This window comes from Hyaena hyaena, unplaced genomic scaffold, assembly GCF_003009895.1.
Source record: "Hyaena hyaena isolate Hyena2069 unplaced genomic scaffold, ASM300989v1 scaffold_26, whole genome shotgun sequence".
In the NCBI taxonomy this organism is placed as follows: domain Eukaryota; kingdom Metazoa; phylum Chordata; class Mammalia; order Carnivora; family Hyaenidae; genus Hyaena; species Hyaena hyaena.
In genome coordinates, this window is record NW_024080658.1 from 1,646,100 (window position 1) to 1,665,611 (window position 19,512).

Genomic DNA, 19,512 nt, shown 5'->3' on the forward strand with positions numbered 1-19,512 from the left:
AGTAAATTCCTAGCAGTGCTATTGCTGGGTCATAGGGGAGTTCTATTGTTAGTTTCCTGAGGAACCTCCACACTGTTTTCCAGAGGGGCTGTACTAGTTTACATTCCCACCAACAGTGCAAGATGTGCCCGTTTCTCCACATCCTCGCCAGCATCTAGAGTCTCCTGATTTGTTCATTTTAGCCACTCTGATTGGCGTGAGGTTGTATCTCGATATGGTTTTGATTTTTATTTCCCTGATAATGAGGGATGCTGAGCATTGTTTCATGTGTCTGTTGGCCATCTGGATGTCCTCTTTGGAGAAGTGTGGTAATTTTTTTACATGTAATTTTTAGTTTCAAAGTGAGGTAGCTGAATGAAAAGCCAAAGCGAAATAATTTTTGCTCTCTCCCAACTTACAACCACAAATCCAGAGCTATGTTTTCTACACAACCTGCAAATCTACTTGCTCCTCAGTACCTGAGGAATATAGCAAAAGTGACAGGGGCGCCTGGGTGGCTCAGTCGCTTGACTGTCCAACCGTTGATTTCAGCTCAGGTCACGATCTCATAGTCTTGGGATCAAGCTCTATGTTGGGCTCCTCACTGAGCTTGGAGCTTGCTTAAGATACTCTCCTCTCTCTCTCTCTCTCACGCCCCCTCCCCTGCTTACCCTGCTTGTGTGCTCTTTTTCGCTCAAAAAAAAAAAGTTACGGAGTAGGTAATTTCTTTTAATGTACTCAATTGAATATAGTGATGATCGTGTATTTTTTTCTTAAAAATTTTAACGTCTATTTGTTTTTGAAAGAGAGAGAATGACAGAGGGCAAGTGGGAGAGGGGCAGAGAGAGAGGGAGACACAGAATCCGAAGCAGCTCCAGGCTCTGAGCTGTCAGCACAGAGCCCAACACAGGGGTTCGAACCCACAAGCTGTGAGATCATGACCTGAGCCAAAGTCAAATGCTTAACCAACTGAGCCACCCAGGTACCACTCTTTTTTTTTTTCTAATCCTTCTATTATCTCATTTATGACAAAAACAACTAAAATTTATATGGTTGGTGATGAAGATACCTATGTATAGGCAATCTTATAGAATTTGTGTGTGTCTTTCAACATGACTGCTAATTAGCATGACACGATCATGGTGATGATGATGATGATGATGATAGTGATAACTATCAGTAGCTATTTTTAAAGTACTATGTATTGGGCACTGTACTAAGACCTTCAGATATATTACTAATTAATCTTCATGATAGCTTTCTGAGATGATTATATCACTTAAAAATGAGAAATCCAGGACACAAAAATGCCCTAGGGGTGCCTGGCTGGCTCAGTCGGTGGAGCATTTGACTCTTGATTTTGGGGCTGTAAATTTGAGCCCCATGTTGGGTGTAGAGATTACTTAAAAATGAAATCTTGGGGGGGAGGGAGATAAGATGCACTGAGAAGAGCACTGACTGCACATTCTGGGGCCTGGGTTCCAGTCCCACGTATACATTAGTTGGCATGAGTTTGGGGTAAGTCATAACTTCCCCAGAGTTCACTTTCTTTCCTGTTTTGTGGGCATAAAAGCAAGAGAAGGATCCAATTATTGATTACTTACTATGGATCAGGCACAAGGATAAGCATTTTACACGAATTATTCCATTTAATCCTCACTGTGGTCAAATGGAGTCAGTGCTATAATCCCCATTATACAGATGAGGACACTGATACCTACATAGGTCGAGCAACTGAACAGGTTCTCAAGGCTGAGAACTGGAATCTGACTTTAAGTCTCTATGTCTTGAGATCCCTTGCTCTTAACCCTTCTGACCTTCGAACCTTTGTATCATTGGATTTGCTGTTTCCTCTGCCTGCAATACTCTTCTTCCAGATTGCTCTAAGGCTGGCTCAATCCCATTCTTTAGATGTTAATACAATCAGGGTGGGAAAGAGGTTTGCAGAGGCTTTTGCTTAGGGCTGTTGCACCACATACCTTCAGAGGGCACCGTCCACATAGACTGTAACCTGACTGGTGCCTCACTGGAATGGAGAAGCATGGTTTTTCCTGACGACATCGTTGGAATCCAGGTCATTCTCCATCACCCCATCTGGTTTCAGTTAATTCTTAGCACTTACCCCTACCTAAAATGAACTATTTTCTTTGTGTAACTTATTTATTGTCTGGGGCTCCCAAGAATATGTAAACTTAATATGGACAAGAACCTATCTTATTTATAGTTGTTTGCCAAAGACTTAGCGACAGTCCCATAGTAGATGCTTAAAAATTATCTGTTGGATATTCTTAAGTATGTCACGCTGACTTCCAGTGATCCCACTTTCATCAGAATCACGGAGTTATTACAGGATAAGAAGTTTCAAGACATTCCAGGCAGCATGAAGACATTGATATAGTGAGTTAGGGTTATAAACTACTAATTGCATTCTCTGTGCTTTACATTTATAAGCTTTGCAGCAAATTAGGACTTTCAGTATCATTGACCAAAGAGGCATTTGTTTGACAAAAATTAAGTCTCTGAATATCAAGTGTTGGAGAAGATACTGACAACATCTATCACTTTGATATTTTGGATGGGAGTGTACATTGGTTCATCACTTCGGAAATTAGTTAGATGTGGTCTTGTAAAGTCAGCACTCCCATTTCCCATGACTCAGCAGTTCTTCTCCCAAGTAAATACCTAAGGTAAACTCCTTTGCTGATTCCCAGAAGATGGTGGGAGAAGGTTCATAACAGCCCCATTAGTGATGGTAACGACAACAGTGCAAACAACCCAAATGCCCCGTGACAAGAAAATAGACAACTTGTGCCTTAGAAATTGATGAAGCTGTGAAAAATGAATTAATTATGACTCTACACCAAAATCTAGAAGAATCTTAGTAATATAATCCTGAATGAAAACATGTAACTCTCAGAAGATTATATAAAACTTGACGCTCTTTTAATAAAGATAATTTTTAAAAATGTAAGCAATTATCAAGAACAAGAGAATGATAAACTCAGCACTCACCACTGCAGTTACCTTGGGTAAGAGAAAGTGGGGGACAAGATCCAGTTAAATGTAAATTATTGTCAGTGTTCTGGCTCTTGGATTAGATAGTGTTTTTTGGCGTTAAACCACCTGCTTTAACACCATGATTTCATGTCCCCCCCCGCCCCCCCCCGCCACTCCATGGAAAGAACACTTTTAGGAGACAAGCCCAAAAGTGACTCAAAGGATGAGCTGGATTCAATGTCATACCCACTCAGTTTTGTATTCCCAGGGCCTAGATACAGTGTTTAACAAAACACAGTCTCAGCGAGATTCCTTGAATGAATGAATGAATGAATGAATGAAGGGATACATGAGAGAAAAATGTAAAGTTCTTTTGGTTAGTATTGGGTGTAATCTAAATAATCACTTACCCTCATATTTTACCCTGCCCTACACATACTGAATTATGTAATCAATTTCCTAATTAGTTGAAAATAGAAAAAGAACTAACATTCTCCCAGAGAAGTAAATCACTATATAACATTTTTCCATATAGACTATTCCATAATACTCATCAATAGCAAGATAAAATACCAGGGATAAAATGATTCCAAATCAAATACAGTACAGAAAAAGCTTTTTAATACACTTTTTTTTTTTCAGGCAAAAGAGCTTCAGAAAACATCCATCATTAAGTAGTGTTACAAATGGCACTTTTGGCTACATTAGAGAAGTAGATATGAATCCCATGTGTTTTCTCTGATAGGTTAGTAGTAGAGCAACTTTATAATGCAACCCTTTCTTAGGATAAAAAATGGCTAATTTGTTCTAAAGGACAGGAAATGCTGTAAACATAAAGTCACTGTTTTAAAAATTTAACATTTATTTCCTACTGTACAATCTATTTTCATATTTTAAGTATTATGCTACAATTCTTAAGAAATGGAAACATAAATTCAACCTAATTTAAAAATAAACATATATATTAAGTGCATATATTAATGCATTTGATAATATCATATGCAACTTTGATGATGAATTTCATTTTGGTACGCTGTAGATTTGTCCTTTTGGTGTTGAACTGAGGGAAAGCATATTACACCTGAAATCCTACCATAAATGGCTAAAACAATGGTATTGATGGACTCTAACCAGTTGGCAAAACTGAAACATTCCAGAGTTATTCTGATCAAAAATGAAACAGGATTAATACTCAACAGGAGAGAATAGTTAATGTCAGTTTAAAATGGGTCTTGAAAGTAGATTATTGTCACAAATATTTGAAAAGAGTATTTGGAAATGTGAGACTCCATTTTGAACGGAAAGCAATGATTTTTAATTGTTAATTACTATCAGCCCAGTGCATTCATCTTTTATAAGATGGTATGAAGCTGACTGGATCTCAGCTACTCAAACATGGATATCTTCTTCCTGTTACCCATCATTTCTCAACTAGTCCCCCTATCAGTTTATGCAATTATTTATCAGAGATTCATTCATAATAAAACACCACACAATAGGACCAACCCAAAAGGCAACCGCATTTTTCTCTCTACAGCAGAAATAACAAACATGGCTTTAAATTTGCACTGATAGCACACATTATGCTAATGAAGAAACAAAGAAAGATTTCTACCGCCGTCACAGACACATGAACACATTACACAAACACCTGAAAAATCAAAGTGTTTTCTCTGGGAACAAACAAAGCCATTTCAAGGATTCTCAGTGAGGGAAATCACACGCACTGATAAGCACACACACATGCACACATAGATAGGAAATAAAAGCTCTTAGAAATATTGCTTACTGTTAATTTAGAATAATTCTTGGTGTTATATTCAGGAATGAAGTTCCTAAATTTTAAAGCAATTCATCTGTTAAAATATCACACAATTACTTTTTTTTTTAATGATATGATTTAACAATCCAAGGCCTGAGTCAGTTAAAATGTATGTCCTTCACCTTCATAGGTACATGGCGCCTCTTGCATTTTATGAATACCCCAGAGCCAAAGGCCTAGCTTCACCATACTTGCATCCACCACAGAAAGCTATCTTGTTAAGGACATGTCATCGGAGGGCAGAAGACTCACGTCTAGCCCAGGCTGCAGCCCCGACAAGCCTCATGAGCCCCTGACCATTCCACACTGCAGCTGCCACATCAGCAAAATGAGGCGATAAAACTGCTCTCTGTGGCTCCGTGTGGCACTATCGTTTCAGGATTTTCCAACTTTGAAGCTTTCATTAGGCACTGGGCTTTCTTCGCAACCTCCTATCAAACTTCTACCCAGTGTTTGGTCAGTTACTTGCATCTCGCCTTTCAATAATCAGGCAACTTCTTAGGTCCTTTATTCCATGAATGGGGAGTGCCTACTCTTGGTGGATTAAAAGTAGCCACAATTTCTCTGCAGCTCCTCCCATTAAAGGTAGATGTATTTCCCACCTCTTGACTCTGAGCTAGTTTTGCGACTTGCTTTGACCAACAATGTGCTACGGAAGTAACACTGTGTGACCCTCCAGGTGAGTCCCCAGAAGGTCCCGCAGTTTTCAGTTGCACCTTCTTTGATCTCAGGAGGCCTAATTGAGGAAGGCTGGGCAGCTGTGCAGAAAGGCCACATGGGGTAGAATGGAGGCACCCCAGCCAACAGCCCCAGCCAGCTGTGAGACAGACATATCCCAGACCACAGATGTTTGTGGGAACCCAACCAGCACCACACTGAGCAGTGGCTGGCCATCCCAGCAGAGCGCTGCCCAAAGTGCCAACCCACAGGATCATGGGCACATAGAGTGTCATGAGCCATGTTCGGGGGAAGTTTGTTGGGGACCCATGGATAGCTGATGCACTACCCTGTCACCAACTGCACTAGGTGAAGGGAATATTCTGCAGATATGCACAGTGTGGTTAGGGAGACAGACGCATGATGGACAACCTCAAAGCAAACATCAGTTCTGTAATTAGAGGGGGTTGACGCATAAGGGTCCATGGGAATTTAGAGAAGGGGAGTCAATCCCAGAACTAGGGAGCTGGCAAAGGTTTCTCAGAGAAGATAATATCTAAGGGGAGTTAATTAGACAGATTTTTTTCCAGGCAAAGAAGGTGAAATAATATTTCAGAGAGGAGAAATTGTGCAAAGGCTAGAGGGAGCTGACTAGTGCCCCGACAGGAATGGGATCGTTCACTTTAGTCACACTGTGAGGATGTCCCCAGTGGGCCGAGGAACAGCTAAAGTAAAGCTCTCTTGGCCTTAAGTAGAATTATCTGGCACTAGGCCTGTAAACTGAAGGTTATGAGAGCCAAAGGAAGAAGTAGTTCTTCCCTTTCTTTCCTTCTCTCCTTCTTCTGGTATTCATTTGACCAAAGAGATCAATAACATTTTCTGAATCCAAGAAATTCCACCTGCAGGAAGGAGGCTGTGTGAAAGACAGACAGACGGATGCGTCTCTGGTGCTTAGATTGGCTAAAGGGAAGTGACAGTACATCAGGGCCCAAGATGACGCGCACTGGGACATGAGTACACAGTACAGATGGCTGGCAGGGAGAAAATGCCATTCTCAAAGGTGGTCCTTCCTCCTTAGTTGCTTAATGAACACCTGGTCACAGAAAGCATTTAAGAAACTCATCTTTTAAAGACGTTATAAAACCTCTTAAAGCTGAATCATAAGGTCTCCCACTTACTAGCTGTGTGGCCTTAGGCACATGACTAAGCTCTCTATGAGTCCATTTCCTCAGGTGTAAAATGGAGATAGTGATGATATTGACCTCACAGGTCAGGAGGAATAAGTGGTTTACTTACAGCACAGCACTGGACACAAAAGCAGCCCACCACGTAGGTCCCTAAGTGGGGAGAGGCTGGGGGAGGCACGGTAACATGGGCGTTAATGCATTAAATAAACCGATGTTTGAATCTTAGCAGTTGTTGCAGCTGTGTGAACATTGAGACCATTTTTAAGGTTGCTCAGACCTAGTTTCCACACTTGAAAAATGAGGGTGATAATAGCTATCTTGCAGGGTTCTAATGAAGATTCAAAGAGATCACATATTTTAAGTGCCATAGCACAAAGCCTGGCATACAGTATAAACGCACATACACACACAGAGACGGTACTAGTCCCCAAATATAGATCGACGGGACTAATGTTAGTTTTGTTACTTCAAATACTACTCTCTCACTAAAGCTACAGATCAGAAACGTTGGGTTACCAGAAACATATATATGTAACATCTTTAGCATGACATGTCCATCCCACCAGTACCAAGACATGATAACCTATCACAAAAAGAATGGCTGAGGTATGACATTCATATTTTATGTTGCGAATACGTGATAAGAAAGAAACCTGGTTGTTCAGAATGGAATTTTGCATTCCCTGACTACCTAATTTGGCACTTCGAGGAATTTCCTCTACACACCAAATCCCCAAATGCATTATTTTCTAAACAAACCAACAAAAAAAAAACCAAAAAACAAAAAAAAAGAAAGAAATGTGCATATATACAGTGAGCTGAAAATTACAATGCAAGATGATGTTTTGGTGAAAAATAATCCCACCACATAAGCAAGACATGTTGTGCCTTTAGAATACATCACGCTAGAAAGCTAGTAAAAATTCAGGCCAATAAGGCAATTTAATTTCAAGTCTTATCACATAAGGGCCAAGTCCTAGAATACTTCACTTATAAAGGGACAACTTCAAAGTGAAATATTGCCAGAGGCTTGATATGTATATATACAAATTCTTCTGTTTTGACATTCAACATATTCTGGATTAACTCTAGAAGGCTTCTGTAGCTGATTGATAGAACAAAATTATTTAGGGTCAGAAAGAAGTCAGAGCACATAAATGTATTATCTATCTATTTCTCCCACCCATATCATCACATGGTTTTTGTTTCCTAACTGATGCCATAATTGAGAACATATGTTAAAAGTTGATACTAAAGGCAGGAATTAAGAAAAAGACATTTTTTTCAATGGGTTTTGAGCGCTTGAATGCTTTAGAACCTTCTTCAAAATGCTAGTTAACAGGTAATATTCCTTTGGAGATGTTGCGTTATTTGAAGCTTAGTGAAATTCAGATCCTTTAAGAAACAGTTCCATGCTCATTTTGGTAAGAGAACCATTTAAAATCTGTAACAACTACTCTATTGATTCCTATGAGGGGATTTTAGCACATTGCTGTTTGGGCCAGAAAAGCATTTTGACAACTTTCTGCAAACTAAGATTAAAAAATAAAACAATGGGTAAGAACTACACATGGAAATCAAGTAAGGCAATTCTACGATCTAAGAAAATTCCATTTCTCAATGTTTTTCTATACTGACATAAATTTTGTTGTTGTTGTTTTGTTTTAAAGATGATCCACCCAGTCCTTCCACATTCAAACAGTGTACGAAACTCAAATCAAGATGTGTATGTATGGAGAAAACATTTGTGTGTCCAAAACCATCCACTGGTATATAAGTCTTGTCATTGCATTGCTTTGTGTTGTCCTGGCTTTGATCATCCTCAGGCCACCTACGGGCCAAGATGTCCACCTGCTTAGCACTCTAACTCCTCCATGACTTCCATGACGATCGTCCGAGGGCCCGTCAGAATCAGATTGCTCACCGTCCGGTAGTCTACATGCAGCACATTGAGCCCATTTACGGAGACAACAAACTGACAGACCTAAAGGAAAGACAAAGAAAAAGTATCTATTATAGCTCCTGGTTTTTCATGGGCGTTGTGTATCTCTAACATCTAACATCTTTTAAAATACCCAGTTAAAACTTGGCAACAATAATTTCCAAGCATCTATACTTTTTCTGGAAGGCAGTATAATAGAAAAGAGCATTTGACTTAGTGCTTCACAAAATTAGGTTTAAATCCTAACTTAGCAACTTACTAGCTTAAGCTAGGTATTTAAATTTCTAAGCTTCATTTCCCTCAACTCTAAACTAGGGATTAATAATAATAATAATAACGCCTACCTTGTAAGATTGTTGTAAGAATTAAATGAAGCAAAGGACATCAAGCTTCTATCGCAGCGCTCTGAACCAATGGAGTACTCAATACACTTTTACAGTCAGCGTTTATGGCTGTTATTCACTTGGGCTCAATATTTAGGGAGATCCTATGGCTCACTATTCCCAAGTTAGTCCTCTTTTACACCGACTATTCCTGCATGATTATCTTTTTTATTTATTTTTGAGACAGAGAGCACAAGCAGGGGAGGGGCAGAGAGAGAAGGGGACAGAGGATCTAAAGCAGGCTCTGTGCTGACAGGAAAAAGCCCGAAGTGGGGCTCAAACTCAATGAACTATGAGATCATGACCTGAGCCAAAGTCAGATGCTCAACTGACTGAGCCACCCAGGCACCCCCTGCATGATTATTAATAGTGTCTCCTTTTACTTTTACACTTTTGCCAAGGTGTCCCATTGAGATGCTAGATTCCACACATTTCCCTATTTCCATCCTTGTGAAAGTGGATGAGGCCAAGAAAGATCAACTTTTACACTTAGTACTAGTTAAACTGTGATTAAGAGAGAGAATTATAATTTAAAAAAGAGAATCATTCAATAATGAGAGGCCTTTCTGGATTTGTCATAGTGAGCTTGATAGTGATCCACAGGTACTGCCTCAAATGGAGGTACTCTTGAGGTTAGTGGTGACATCAGATGCTGGGCATGATGGTTCATCTGTTGTGTGTCCAAAGAGGCAGACGTTGGACATGTGAGCACTCCAGTAGAAAAACTGAGACATACACAGATCTCGAGCTGTCAGTGATAAGTACATCTAATTAGAAAGACTGAATCCAACAGAATAGAAGTCTTCTTGGTACCCGGTATATAGTAGATACAAAATCCCCAATCCTTCAAGAGATCTATGTCCCAATCCCTAGAACCTGTGAATAGTTTACATGGCAATGAGGAGTTAAGGTTACAGATGGAACAGGTTCCTAATCAGCTGATGTTAACCTCAGGAGATTATCTGGAGTTATTCAGCGGGGGCTCAATGTAGCCACAAGGTTCCTTTTGAGGGGGAGACATGAAAGTCAAACGCAGAAGTAGATGTCACAAGAGAAGCAAGAAATTGGAGAGAAGAGAAGAAGGGGTCAGGAGTCAAGGAATGCAAGTGACCTCTATTAGCTGCAAAAGGCAAGGCGGTGGATTTTGTCCCCTCTGAAACCCCAGAAGGAAGGAGGACCTGTGTGTGACACCTGTGGACTGCTGACTCCAGAACTGACCTGGAGATTTCTTTGTTTTATGCTGCCAAGTCTATGTTAATTTGTTACAGCAGACAGGAAACCACTGTTACAACTTAATAAATATTCACTGTTGAATGACTTGAATGTATAAATGCATTAAGCAAAAGAGCACAATTTTGATTGAGTCTCAAGGATTTCTTGCTTCTTATAAATTATCCCTTCACTGAATGGGAAAATAAAATAAAAAGGAGGAAAGAAGACACAAGGGAAGAAGGGAGAGAAGGTGAGGAGAGGGAAAGGAAAGGAGATTGTCTGGCTGAGACTGATTAACTTAATGTCTCCCATATCTGTTGTTATCATCAAATCTCTTTATAATGCCTAGGTAATTGATATGTACACCTGATCCCAATTATTTATTAATTAGTTAATGTTGATGACTGAAACAAGGAATAAAAAAATATTAAAACATTTTAAAAACCACCATTTCCTTTTATTATTTCCTGAGTGGATAATAACAATATAAATTCAAGCATTATAATATAATATAAATAATATAAACTATAGTGAATATTTTATATCTAAAATATATCAAAAAATACATAAAATAAATATACAATAAAATACTATATTTTTATTTTTATTTTAGACAGAGAAAGCATGAGTTGGGGAGAGGGACAGGAGAGAGAGAAAGAGAGAGAATCCTAAGCAGTTTCCACACTCAGCGTAGAGCCCGACATGGGGCTTGATCCCACACCCTTGCGATCATGACCTGAGCTGAAATCAAGAATTGGACACTCAACCAACTGAGCCACACAGGAGCCCTTAAAACACTATATTATTAAGCATAAAAGTATCTACACCTGCTACTCAAACCAAAATTGGAAAGGATTAGAAAGGCAGCTATATATTTATGGAAAAGATACGGGATTTGTAATCTAATAACAAGGATTTAAGTCTTTGGCTTCATTGTTTGATGGCTTTAATCACATCATTTCTCTCCCATCATGTCTCAGTTTATAAAACAGGGTTAGGTAAAAATGCTTATCCCCACAGATTCAAATTAGATAATGAAATAAAAACCTCTTTGTAAATGTCAAGCACTACACCGCTGGCTTCTATGAACGTCTTTCCCTGTAAAAATACCTACTTCTGGGGTGACTGGGTGGCTCAGTCCACTAAGCATCCAACTCTTGGTTTCAGCTCAGGTCAGGATCTCATGGTTTGTAGGTTCAAGTGGGATTCTCTCTCTCGTCCTCTCTCTCTATCCCTCTCTCACTCACGCTGTCTCTGTATCTCTCAAAATAAAGAAGTAAACTTAAAAAAAATTATTTTAAATACCCACTTCCTTTGTAGTCACATGCAAAACAAAATGGAAAATGGACAGTGGCAAGCAGAGGGGTTATTTCCTCAATAAATACTTGCTATTGTCATGAACCTCAATATTTTCCATGCCCCAACCTATATTACCATGGCATCTTTGTATATAAGGAGACCACACCATTCCTGTTTCTCCTTTCCCAGGTCCATAAAATCTGGCCTCACAGATTCAGGGCACATCTTGTGCAGAATCAGCACTTTTCAACCGTGGTTGAAGTCATAATCATAATCAAAGGCATGCCAGCAGGTAATAATCCATCCAGAAGTGGATTTGCAGGGCAACTGAACACTAATGTAATGTAGATATTAGTGGTGCTTTGTTTTTCCTGCCCCAGCACACTGATGAGCCAAAGAACAAGAGAAATTCCACTCCCTCTCAATCCAGAGTGTTGATTTTAGACCTTTCCTCCAAAAAGATGAATAGCTGCTTTGTGTTGCCCAATGAAAAGGCAGAAGTTTCCAGCTGATCCCACACTCCAGTAAACCCTCCATGGGCTCCTGAAGGTGAAATGTGTCTCTGTATCACCTATGATCACCTTTATTTAGCATTAAGTCTCAAGCAGAATTGTATTCTGTCTCTCTCCCATGATGTTTGCTTGTTTCCTATTTAAAACACAGGAAATTTCCACATAAAAATCCCGAATCTGGCCTCTCTGGAGCTCTAATAGCACCAGCTCAGAATGGCCCCTTGGCAATGCTTGAGTGTGGGCTACCTGTACTAGATGGGCACATGTTCTCTCATCTGCCATGGTCCTCACTACTTCCTCTTTTTCTTCTACCTAGCAGACAGACATTTGAGTCTGCAATCCCTGATCTGGGGCTAGAGGGAAAGAGCTGAAGAGAGGGGGACTTAGTGCTTCAAGAACTGAAAGGTGCCAAATGTCCATCAACTGATGAAAAGAGAAATAAAATTTGGTACATCTGTATAATGAAATGTTATTCAGCAATCAGAGGGAGCCAATCCCATGATACCACATGGGTGAACCTTGGCAACATTAGGGCTAAAGTGAAAGAAGTCGGTCACAACAGACTGTGTCTTGTATAAGTCCATTTATATTCTAAGTCCAGAGCAGACAAACCCACAGAGACAGAAGGTAGATTAGTGGTCGCCTAGGGCTGGGGCAGGTATGGCAGCGACTGCTAATAAGTACGGGGTTTCTAGCACAGTTAAACTGTAATCAACTTGCAGTCCTCATGTAATGTGGACAAGAAATGAATATTTTATTTTAAAAGAAGCATGGGGTTTCTTTCAGGTGTGGTGAAAATGTTCTAAAATTGTTTGTGGGGATAGTTGCATAACTCTGTGAATATACCAAAAGTAAGTGAGATACACACTTGACAAAGAAGATGAATTATATCTCAATAATGCTGTTCAAAAGAAGAACTGGAGGGAAAGGGGGCTGATGTCAACAGTGCATAGATATCTGTGGACTGAAGAGGGCGGCTACAGGATGGGCTTGAAAATGAAGTCTTCTGACGTCCTGATTGCAGGGGCTTCTGGAGCCTAGAGAACTTGAATGATGGGGGCTATGTGATTGAGGGGCTGAGCATTCAGTGGCCTCTGCTCAGAACCAATGCCTAGGAGTTCAGGGATAGAAAAAAGGCAGCCATCAGGGCCCGCTGGGCAAGGACCCTGGCAACACAATGGTTAAAGTCCACGTTATTGCACTGCCTGAACCCCAGGATGGGGGCGGGGGGACCATAATCCCAAAGGGGAAGGGCATGGGCAATGGGCACCAAAACAATATTACACTAGTCTTGTTATCAACCTTGGTCTCTGGTGACTTGAACTGCACTTAATTTTAGAAGAAGGTCATTTTGCTTTGGGGGTGTGTATGTATGTGTGTGCGTGCGCTCATGCATGTGTGCACACACATACATACACACATTTTTCAAATACCAAAGTTTGTGACTGATTTGTTCTTTTATAAAATAAGGCTGATTCAACGCTACCCTAGGCATAAAGGCAATCTCATCCCCTGCATCCCCACATGCTCTCGAGTAGTGGAGGACAGAGCAAGGGCACCATGAATCATTCAGAGCCTATAACCCTTCTGACCTGTGCCACTACCTGAGCACCTCTTGAGAATATAAATTATGTGAAGACCTTCTGTCATAGGGTGATGGGGGGGAAATTCTAAGACATCTTGTACCAACAAGTGTGTCTGGAGAAATTAAATGAGATAAAAATTGTAATATCTGAGTCTTTGCCTTCACTAAGCTTACAGTTTAGCTTGGGAAGAGATGTGTTGTTGGCAAGATAATTCTCAAAGAAGGCAACTTCTCAGGAAATTCTATCATTTATTGAAACACTATGTTTTTTCAAACTAGCAATCTAAGTCCTTTACATACTTTCTAAAAAATTCTCCTAATAGCCATGGATGACATGTTGTGGATTTAGGTCATCCACGTATCAATTCTGCCAAAAGAAACTTAATAATACTTTTTGAATATCATGTTCTCCTGCTGTGGGTAATATGGATAGGAATGCCAATCACGGTGTTCTGCCCTGTCCATAGGGGTCACCTGATCCCAACTTGGCCAAACTCTCTCTCCAGGACCACTGAAGCTGGACCTGCATCACACAGGAGAGAAAGTTCATCTGCTCTGGTCCTTAAATCCCCAGATCTGCCCTGGTTGCTGTCATTACCAAGTTTGATTTTCTAGACATGCATTTCAGTCCCTTACATCCTTTATATCCCTACAGTCAATTTCTTTTTTTTTCCCTTTTTTTAACTTTCCATTATTTTTAAGACAGAGCATGAGCGGGGAAGGGGAAGAGAGAAAGGGAAACACAGAATCTGAATCAGGCTCCAGGCTCTGAGCTGAAGTCGGATGCTCAACCGAATGAGCCACCCAGGCATCCCATCTTCCAGTCAATTTCTTGTATGATAGCTGGTTTCTGTCACTGGCCACTCATGATCACTGACACAATCCTTATCAACAAACGGAGTCTCAGAGAGGTTATTTGCTCAAGGTCACACAACAAAATGCCACTTCTGGAATTTGAACTCCATGTGACTTACAGATTTATAAAGCACAATGTACAGATGCAAGTTTGGGGAATGCAGAGAAGCATAGAAGACAAACATGTTTTCCTCTTCACTTTAATTGTTCATTAAATAGCCCAGGTCCACTCAGACATCTTGTGATGTTGATGTTTAGGGTCGCCCAACCTCATAAGAAGGTTTTTATTCAGTTAGCATTGGGTTGCTCTTTGTTTCCTTAAAACAATACGTGAACTTAGATATTAATTTCAACATTTTTTCCCTGAATGATGAGGGGGACAAAAAAGCCTTCCAAACATTTATCATGCTTGTATTCGAAGGAGTATTTTTGGAATCAGGCTGTTAGTAAAAACGTCATCTCTCCCTAAGTGGTCCTAACAACTGCTGTGGATCCAGCAGTTTAAATATCCTGTTACTAAAAACATGCAGAATGATTCAGAAATGCAGGTAGAATTGTGTAACATGTTCAGTTATAATAGACTTTGAATTAGCATCAAGGATACACTGTGTTCTACAAATAAACACACATTATAAGTCACATCAGGAAGGACACAGCCTGGGGAAAATTATTCCCCTTCTATATTAAAAAGCACACATACAAACATACAGAACATGTTGATAACCTCTGAACAGACCTACCTTACATACCTAGTACCTCCTAGCTGGGGTCGAGGAACTTAGGTGTTCCCCAGAGAGGCGGAATGATAATTCGAGTGAGGCAATGACACTTTTCTTCTGCTTATAATGATCTTTATCAGATCTGTTTGCAAAGACTTTATTGCAACTCTCTCATTTCCCAGTTCGTAGAAAAGAGATCAATCTTGAGTTCATGTAGCTGCTCTGAACTCATTTACTACAAGAAAGGTAGCACCTTGACTTTATAAAGAAGGGATATACAAAGGACATTATCCTTAATGAAGAGGATGAACAACACCTTCGTAAGTCATAGGTAAGTGATTTCTGAGCACGGGGGCGGTGGAGGAAAGTCCCCAAAACCACCGAAGGTCTGATAAGAGTTAGCAGGAAGACAGAGGTAGGGACTCAGCACATTTAGGGGTGTGATCAGGTTGGGATGAATACCTAGGCTGAACTCCAGCTTCTCTCTTGATAAGGAGCCAAACCAACTAAATGATCTTGCCTCTGATTCCTATCCTGTGCCTGTGCTGGCAGATGTCTGATCATCTTAGAGACGGACTGAGTGCCCATGATTGTGCAATTGCACTCTAGTCCTTGTACAGCTAGAGTTCCATCACAATTATTCAATTGTTATCCAAAGAGGGAGTGAGGTTGGAAGAAACACAACACCTGTGATTACCTAAGTGTCTTCTCACTGCCTTGGAAATCTATATTCAGTAAGACACTTGCATCCCTGAAATGCCTCCATTCATGTGAAAGCCATTCTGGCTTTTCTCTCTTTTTTTCTTTGTGTTCTTGAAGTGGAAAGGATTGGAGGATAAGACTGCTTCAGGTTTTCCCTCAAAATAACAAGACATTTAGCAAGGCAGAGACCAAAAGACATGAAGTCTCAATACTATGATTATAATATGATTAATTTATATCAATTTCAAAAGTAGACAACTAACCTGTGGTCTTAGAATTCCCCACTAATAGTTTGACTAGTAGTTCATCGTGTGATAAATTGAGATGTGTATAAATCACTTGTTCATTTTCCCTAGAATGCAATAAAGTTGTTTTTAACTTTCACCTAATTTACTAGTAGTGTGACTTTGCTCAAGTTGCATATTCTCTGAGTTATACTTTACTCATCTGTAAAGTGGGGGTCAAGTTTATGATGAGGATCAAATCTGATTAAGAATGAAGCCCAGTGTTTAATACGAGTGAAACATTAAATAATTGGTTTTTCTCTTCTTTCCCTCTTCCCACACAATCTCTCCCCCTGGAGAGCCCAGCGAATGCAGACTGTTGAAGACAAACTAACCGTTGGCATGGCACACACCCAGGAAAGCCACTTTGAGTTCTAGTTTGGGGGACAGAAGTAGATGTTGAGTTGGCATTATTTACTGAGATCAAATATGAAAAATAAAAATAAATACAGGGTACCAAGAGAGAATTTTCCCAATCTAAGAGAATCTCACAAAAATAGAGAATCCAGAAACCAATGTAAACAATCAGCATGATTTTTAAGTAAATCAAGTGTGTAATTCAGTTAAGGAATCCCTCCCTGGTCCTGTCCGTAGGATGTTCACTTAACAAAGTTGCTTCAGAACTACAGTAAACCGACTCAAGATTTGCTAGTTACCTCTGTAGAATGAATTCCTTATGTCTATAGAATGCTTTATGTTTACAAAAACATTTACATTCAGCAAGGATAAAACTTGGGAGTTTTAGACGCTGCTGTAGTAAATACTCTGTGTGTCTGTATTTGGTGCATCATAGCCTTGACAGCAGAACATTGTTCTTGGGAGGAAAAAAATAGAAACGATTTGCAGCTGTATGTTCAGTCCCATAAATCTCTCCACCAAATATGCAACTGGCTGGAGAGTGAGTGGTGTGGGAGGAGGCAGAGCTCCAGCTCCTGGACAAACACTGAGTTCTCTCTCCAGAGAATGAGTTTTCCTCTAAGTTTTATGCATTTAAGCTATGGGATGTCCCCAAAGAACAGACTGTCCTATTGGCCTTGAAGGAAAGTCAACCATGTAGAAGAATGACTTTCACAATAAAACAACAACAAAAGCAACACTTGAGAATGTTTACTTCAAGTTGAGAAATTCAAAGTGCCTGCTGGTTTCACACAGATCTGCCCCCCTCCAAGCCCAAATGGACCAAAGGTCTGCTTCAGACACTGCTCACTCTTAGTCCACTTGGCTCAGTTTGCGGGGGAGGGGTAAGTCAAGGGGACTACGGTGTGCCTACAGGAGGGGAAGGGGCGCTTGGGTGGCTCAGGCGGTTAAGTGTCAGGCTCTTGATTTCAGCTCAGGTCATGATTTCATGGTTTGTGAGATCAAGCCCTGCATCTGGCTCCGCATTGACAGCTCAGAGCCTGCTTGGGATTCTCTCTCTGTCCCTCTCTCTCTCTGCTCCTCCCCACTCATGCTCTCTCTCTCTCTCTCAAAATAAATAAAGTAAAAAAAATTAAAGGAGGGAGAGATATGAGGAAATCAGGTTCAGTCCACAGAACTTAGATTCCCAAAGTTAGGAAAAAATTTGCCTTCCTGGGGGTTCCCTTTGGATATGGAGATGATCAGTGGAGGATTTGTGGCCTGCCCTGGTGGCTCGTGTCACTTTCTCACATGCAGCTCTTGATTGCACTGAGACTACCTCCAAGATCTATTTGTGCTGAGGACAGACAGCATACTCTTCACCTGGTGTTTCCCCAAGGTTACAGGAAGTGTTCAGGCACCGAAGAGAAGCAACATAGGCACACTGTAACCACAAGATGCCTTGGACTTCCTTTACTACTGAAGGAAAGGAATCTGTCATCCGGGAGTCTTTGTACCACAGGGGATATGCAAATTATCACTCCTACCCCCTTCTTACAAAGTTGGTTTACACTGTAGGTACAGAAAGTTCCTTAGAATTCCATGTAATTGCTAACTGGGGCTTCCAGCAGCAGCAGACTGACTCTCAGTGCATGTACTAACTCCCACAGGAGCTCAGGACTAAAAGCAAAGAGGCTCCAGAAGGTCAGACTTCCTCCCTGACCCCAAATTCTTTCCTACGCAGGAAACTTTTACCCAATTAGCTCTTTGCCCTTAGGATGTTTCTTTCTTTTTTTTTTTTTTTTTTTTACTATTAGGCACTTAACACCCAGAATTTATTATGTTTTTTTCTGGATTATGCTAAAAAGCAAAATTAAACAAAGGTTTTAAAAGATTACTAAATAAGAGTCAATACACATTAAGATTATTCATCAGACAAATAATTACACTATAACTCGGTTTCCACAAATGCAATACATTTTTTTAATATATTGTTTCACTCATAGGGGGTGCCTTGTAGTGTCTTGGTGGCATTATCTAACTTTGAAGAGTGACCGAAAGTCTCATTCTTTTCATTCTATCTCCAAGGTGGTGCTACTGTGATCTGAGCTAAGAACAAAATTGTGTATGCATGTGTGTGTACTTTGCAGAGACAACACAGGTTGCCATGTAGCTGGTAGTGTTTTGGCAGGGAAAGTAAAAGGGTTATAAATAGGACTCAGATGGAGCAACCTCTTTTTTCATATTATCTGGCCTAAGTAACCTTAGACATTCTGTGTCCTGGCTAACGGGACCTGAGCACTCCCAGGTTAGAGAACTATGCTTCTGGTTTCTGCTCTAGAACATCTTCCTTATTCTACTAGTCCCTGGGCTATAGATGGACCAAGCAATCTTTGGGCCAGGGGCAGGGGTGCCAGCCAGCCTGCTCAGGACTCCCTCAGTTTAGGAACTTGTGCTGAAGGAGCTAGGGAGGTTCCATGCTGACCTGGCTAAAGATTGGGAGTAAAGCCCTCCTGCCTCCCGCCTCCTATGGTCTAGCAATAAACAGTAGGCATGGCCTGTGTGTTATATTCTGGATCATAATAGAACTGTATGGATTTGAAGATTGGGGTTCCCTCCAATATCTCCATTCCTGGAGAAACACCTAATCCCTAGAAGAATTGGCAACAGATTTTGCCAAGATAAGCTAGTTGGAGAAACTGAAGACCAGAAAAGTAGAATAATCTCAACACATGTGAGGGGCGCCTGGGTGGCTCTGTCGGTTAAATGTCCAACTTCGGCTCAGGTCATGATCTAACCTTGAAGAGTGACCCAAAGTCCTGTTCTTTTCATTCTATCTCCCAGGTGGTGCTGCTGTGATCTGAGCTAAGAACAAAATTGTGTGTGTCTGTGCGTGTACTTTGCAGCGACAACACAGGTCGCCATGTAGTTGTTAGTGTTTTGATGGGGAAAGAGCCCTGCATTGGGCTCCATGCTGACAGCTAGCTCAGAGCCTGGAGCCTGTTTCAGATTCTATGTCTCCCACTCTGGCGCCCCCCCCC

The 19,512-nt window shown here is 40.6% G+C and overlaps 1 protein-coding gene across 1 annotated transcript in view; it reads right to left on the minus strand.

The window, feature by feature from the left end:
* Positions 1 to 3,575: 3,575 nt before the first annotated feature.
* Positions 3,576 to 19,512, minus strand: part of DEPTOR (DEP domain containing MTOR interacting protein) — a 132,170-nt gene continuing 116,233 nt past the window's right edge. The window contains exon 9 of the mRNA XM_039227217.1: positions 3,576 to 8,626. Coding sequence (XP_039083148.1) covers positions 8,498 to 8,626 — 129 coding nt within the window. The 3' untranslated portion in view covers positions 3,576 to 8,497. The remainder of the gene's footprint in view (positions 8,627 to 19,512) is intronic.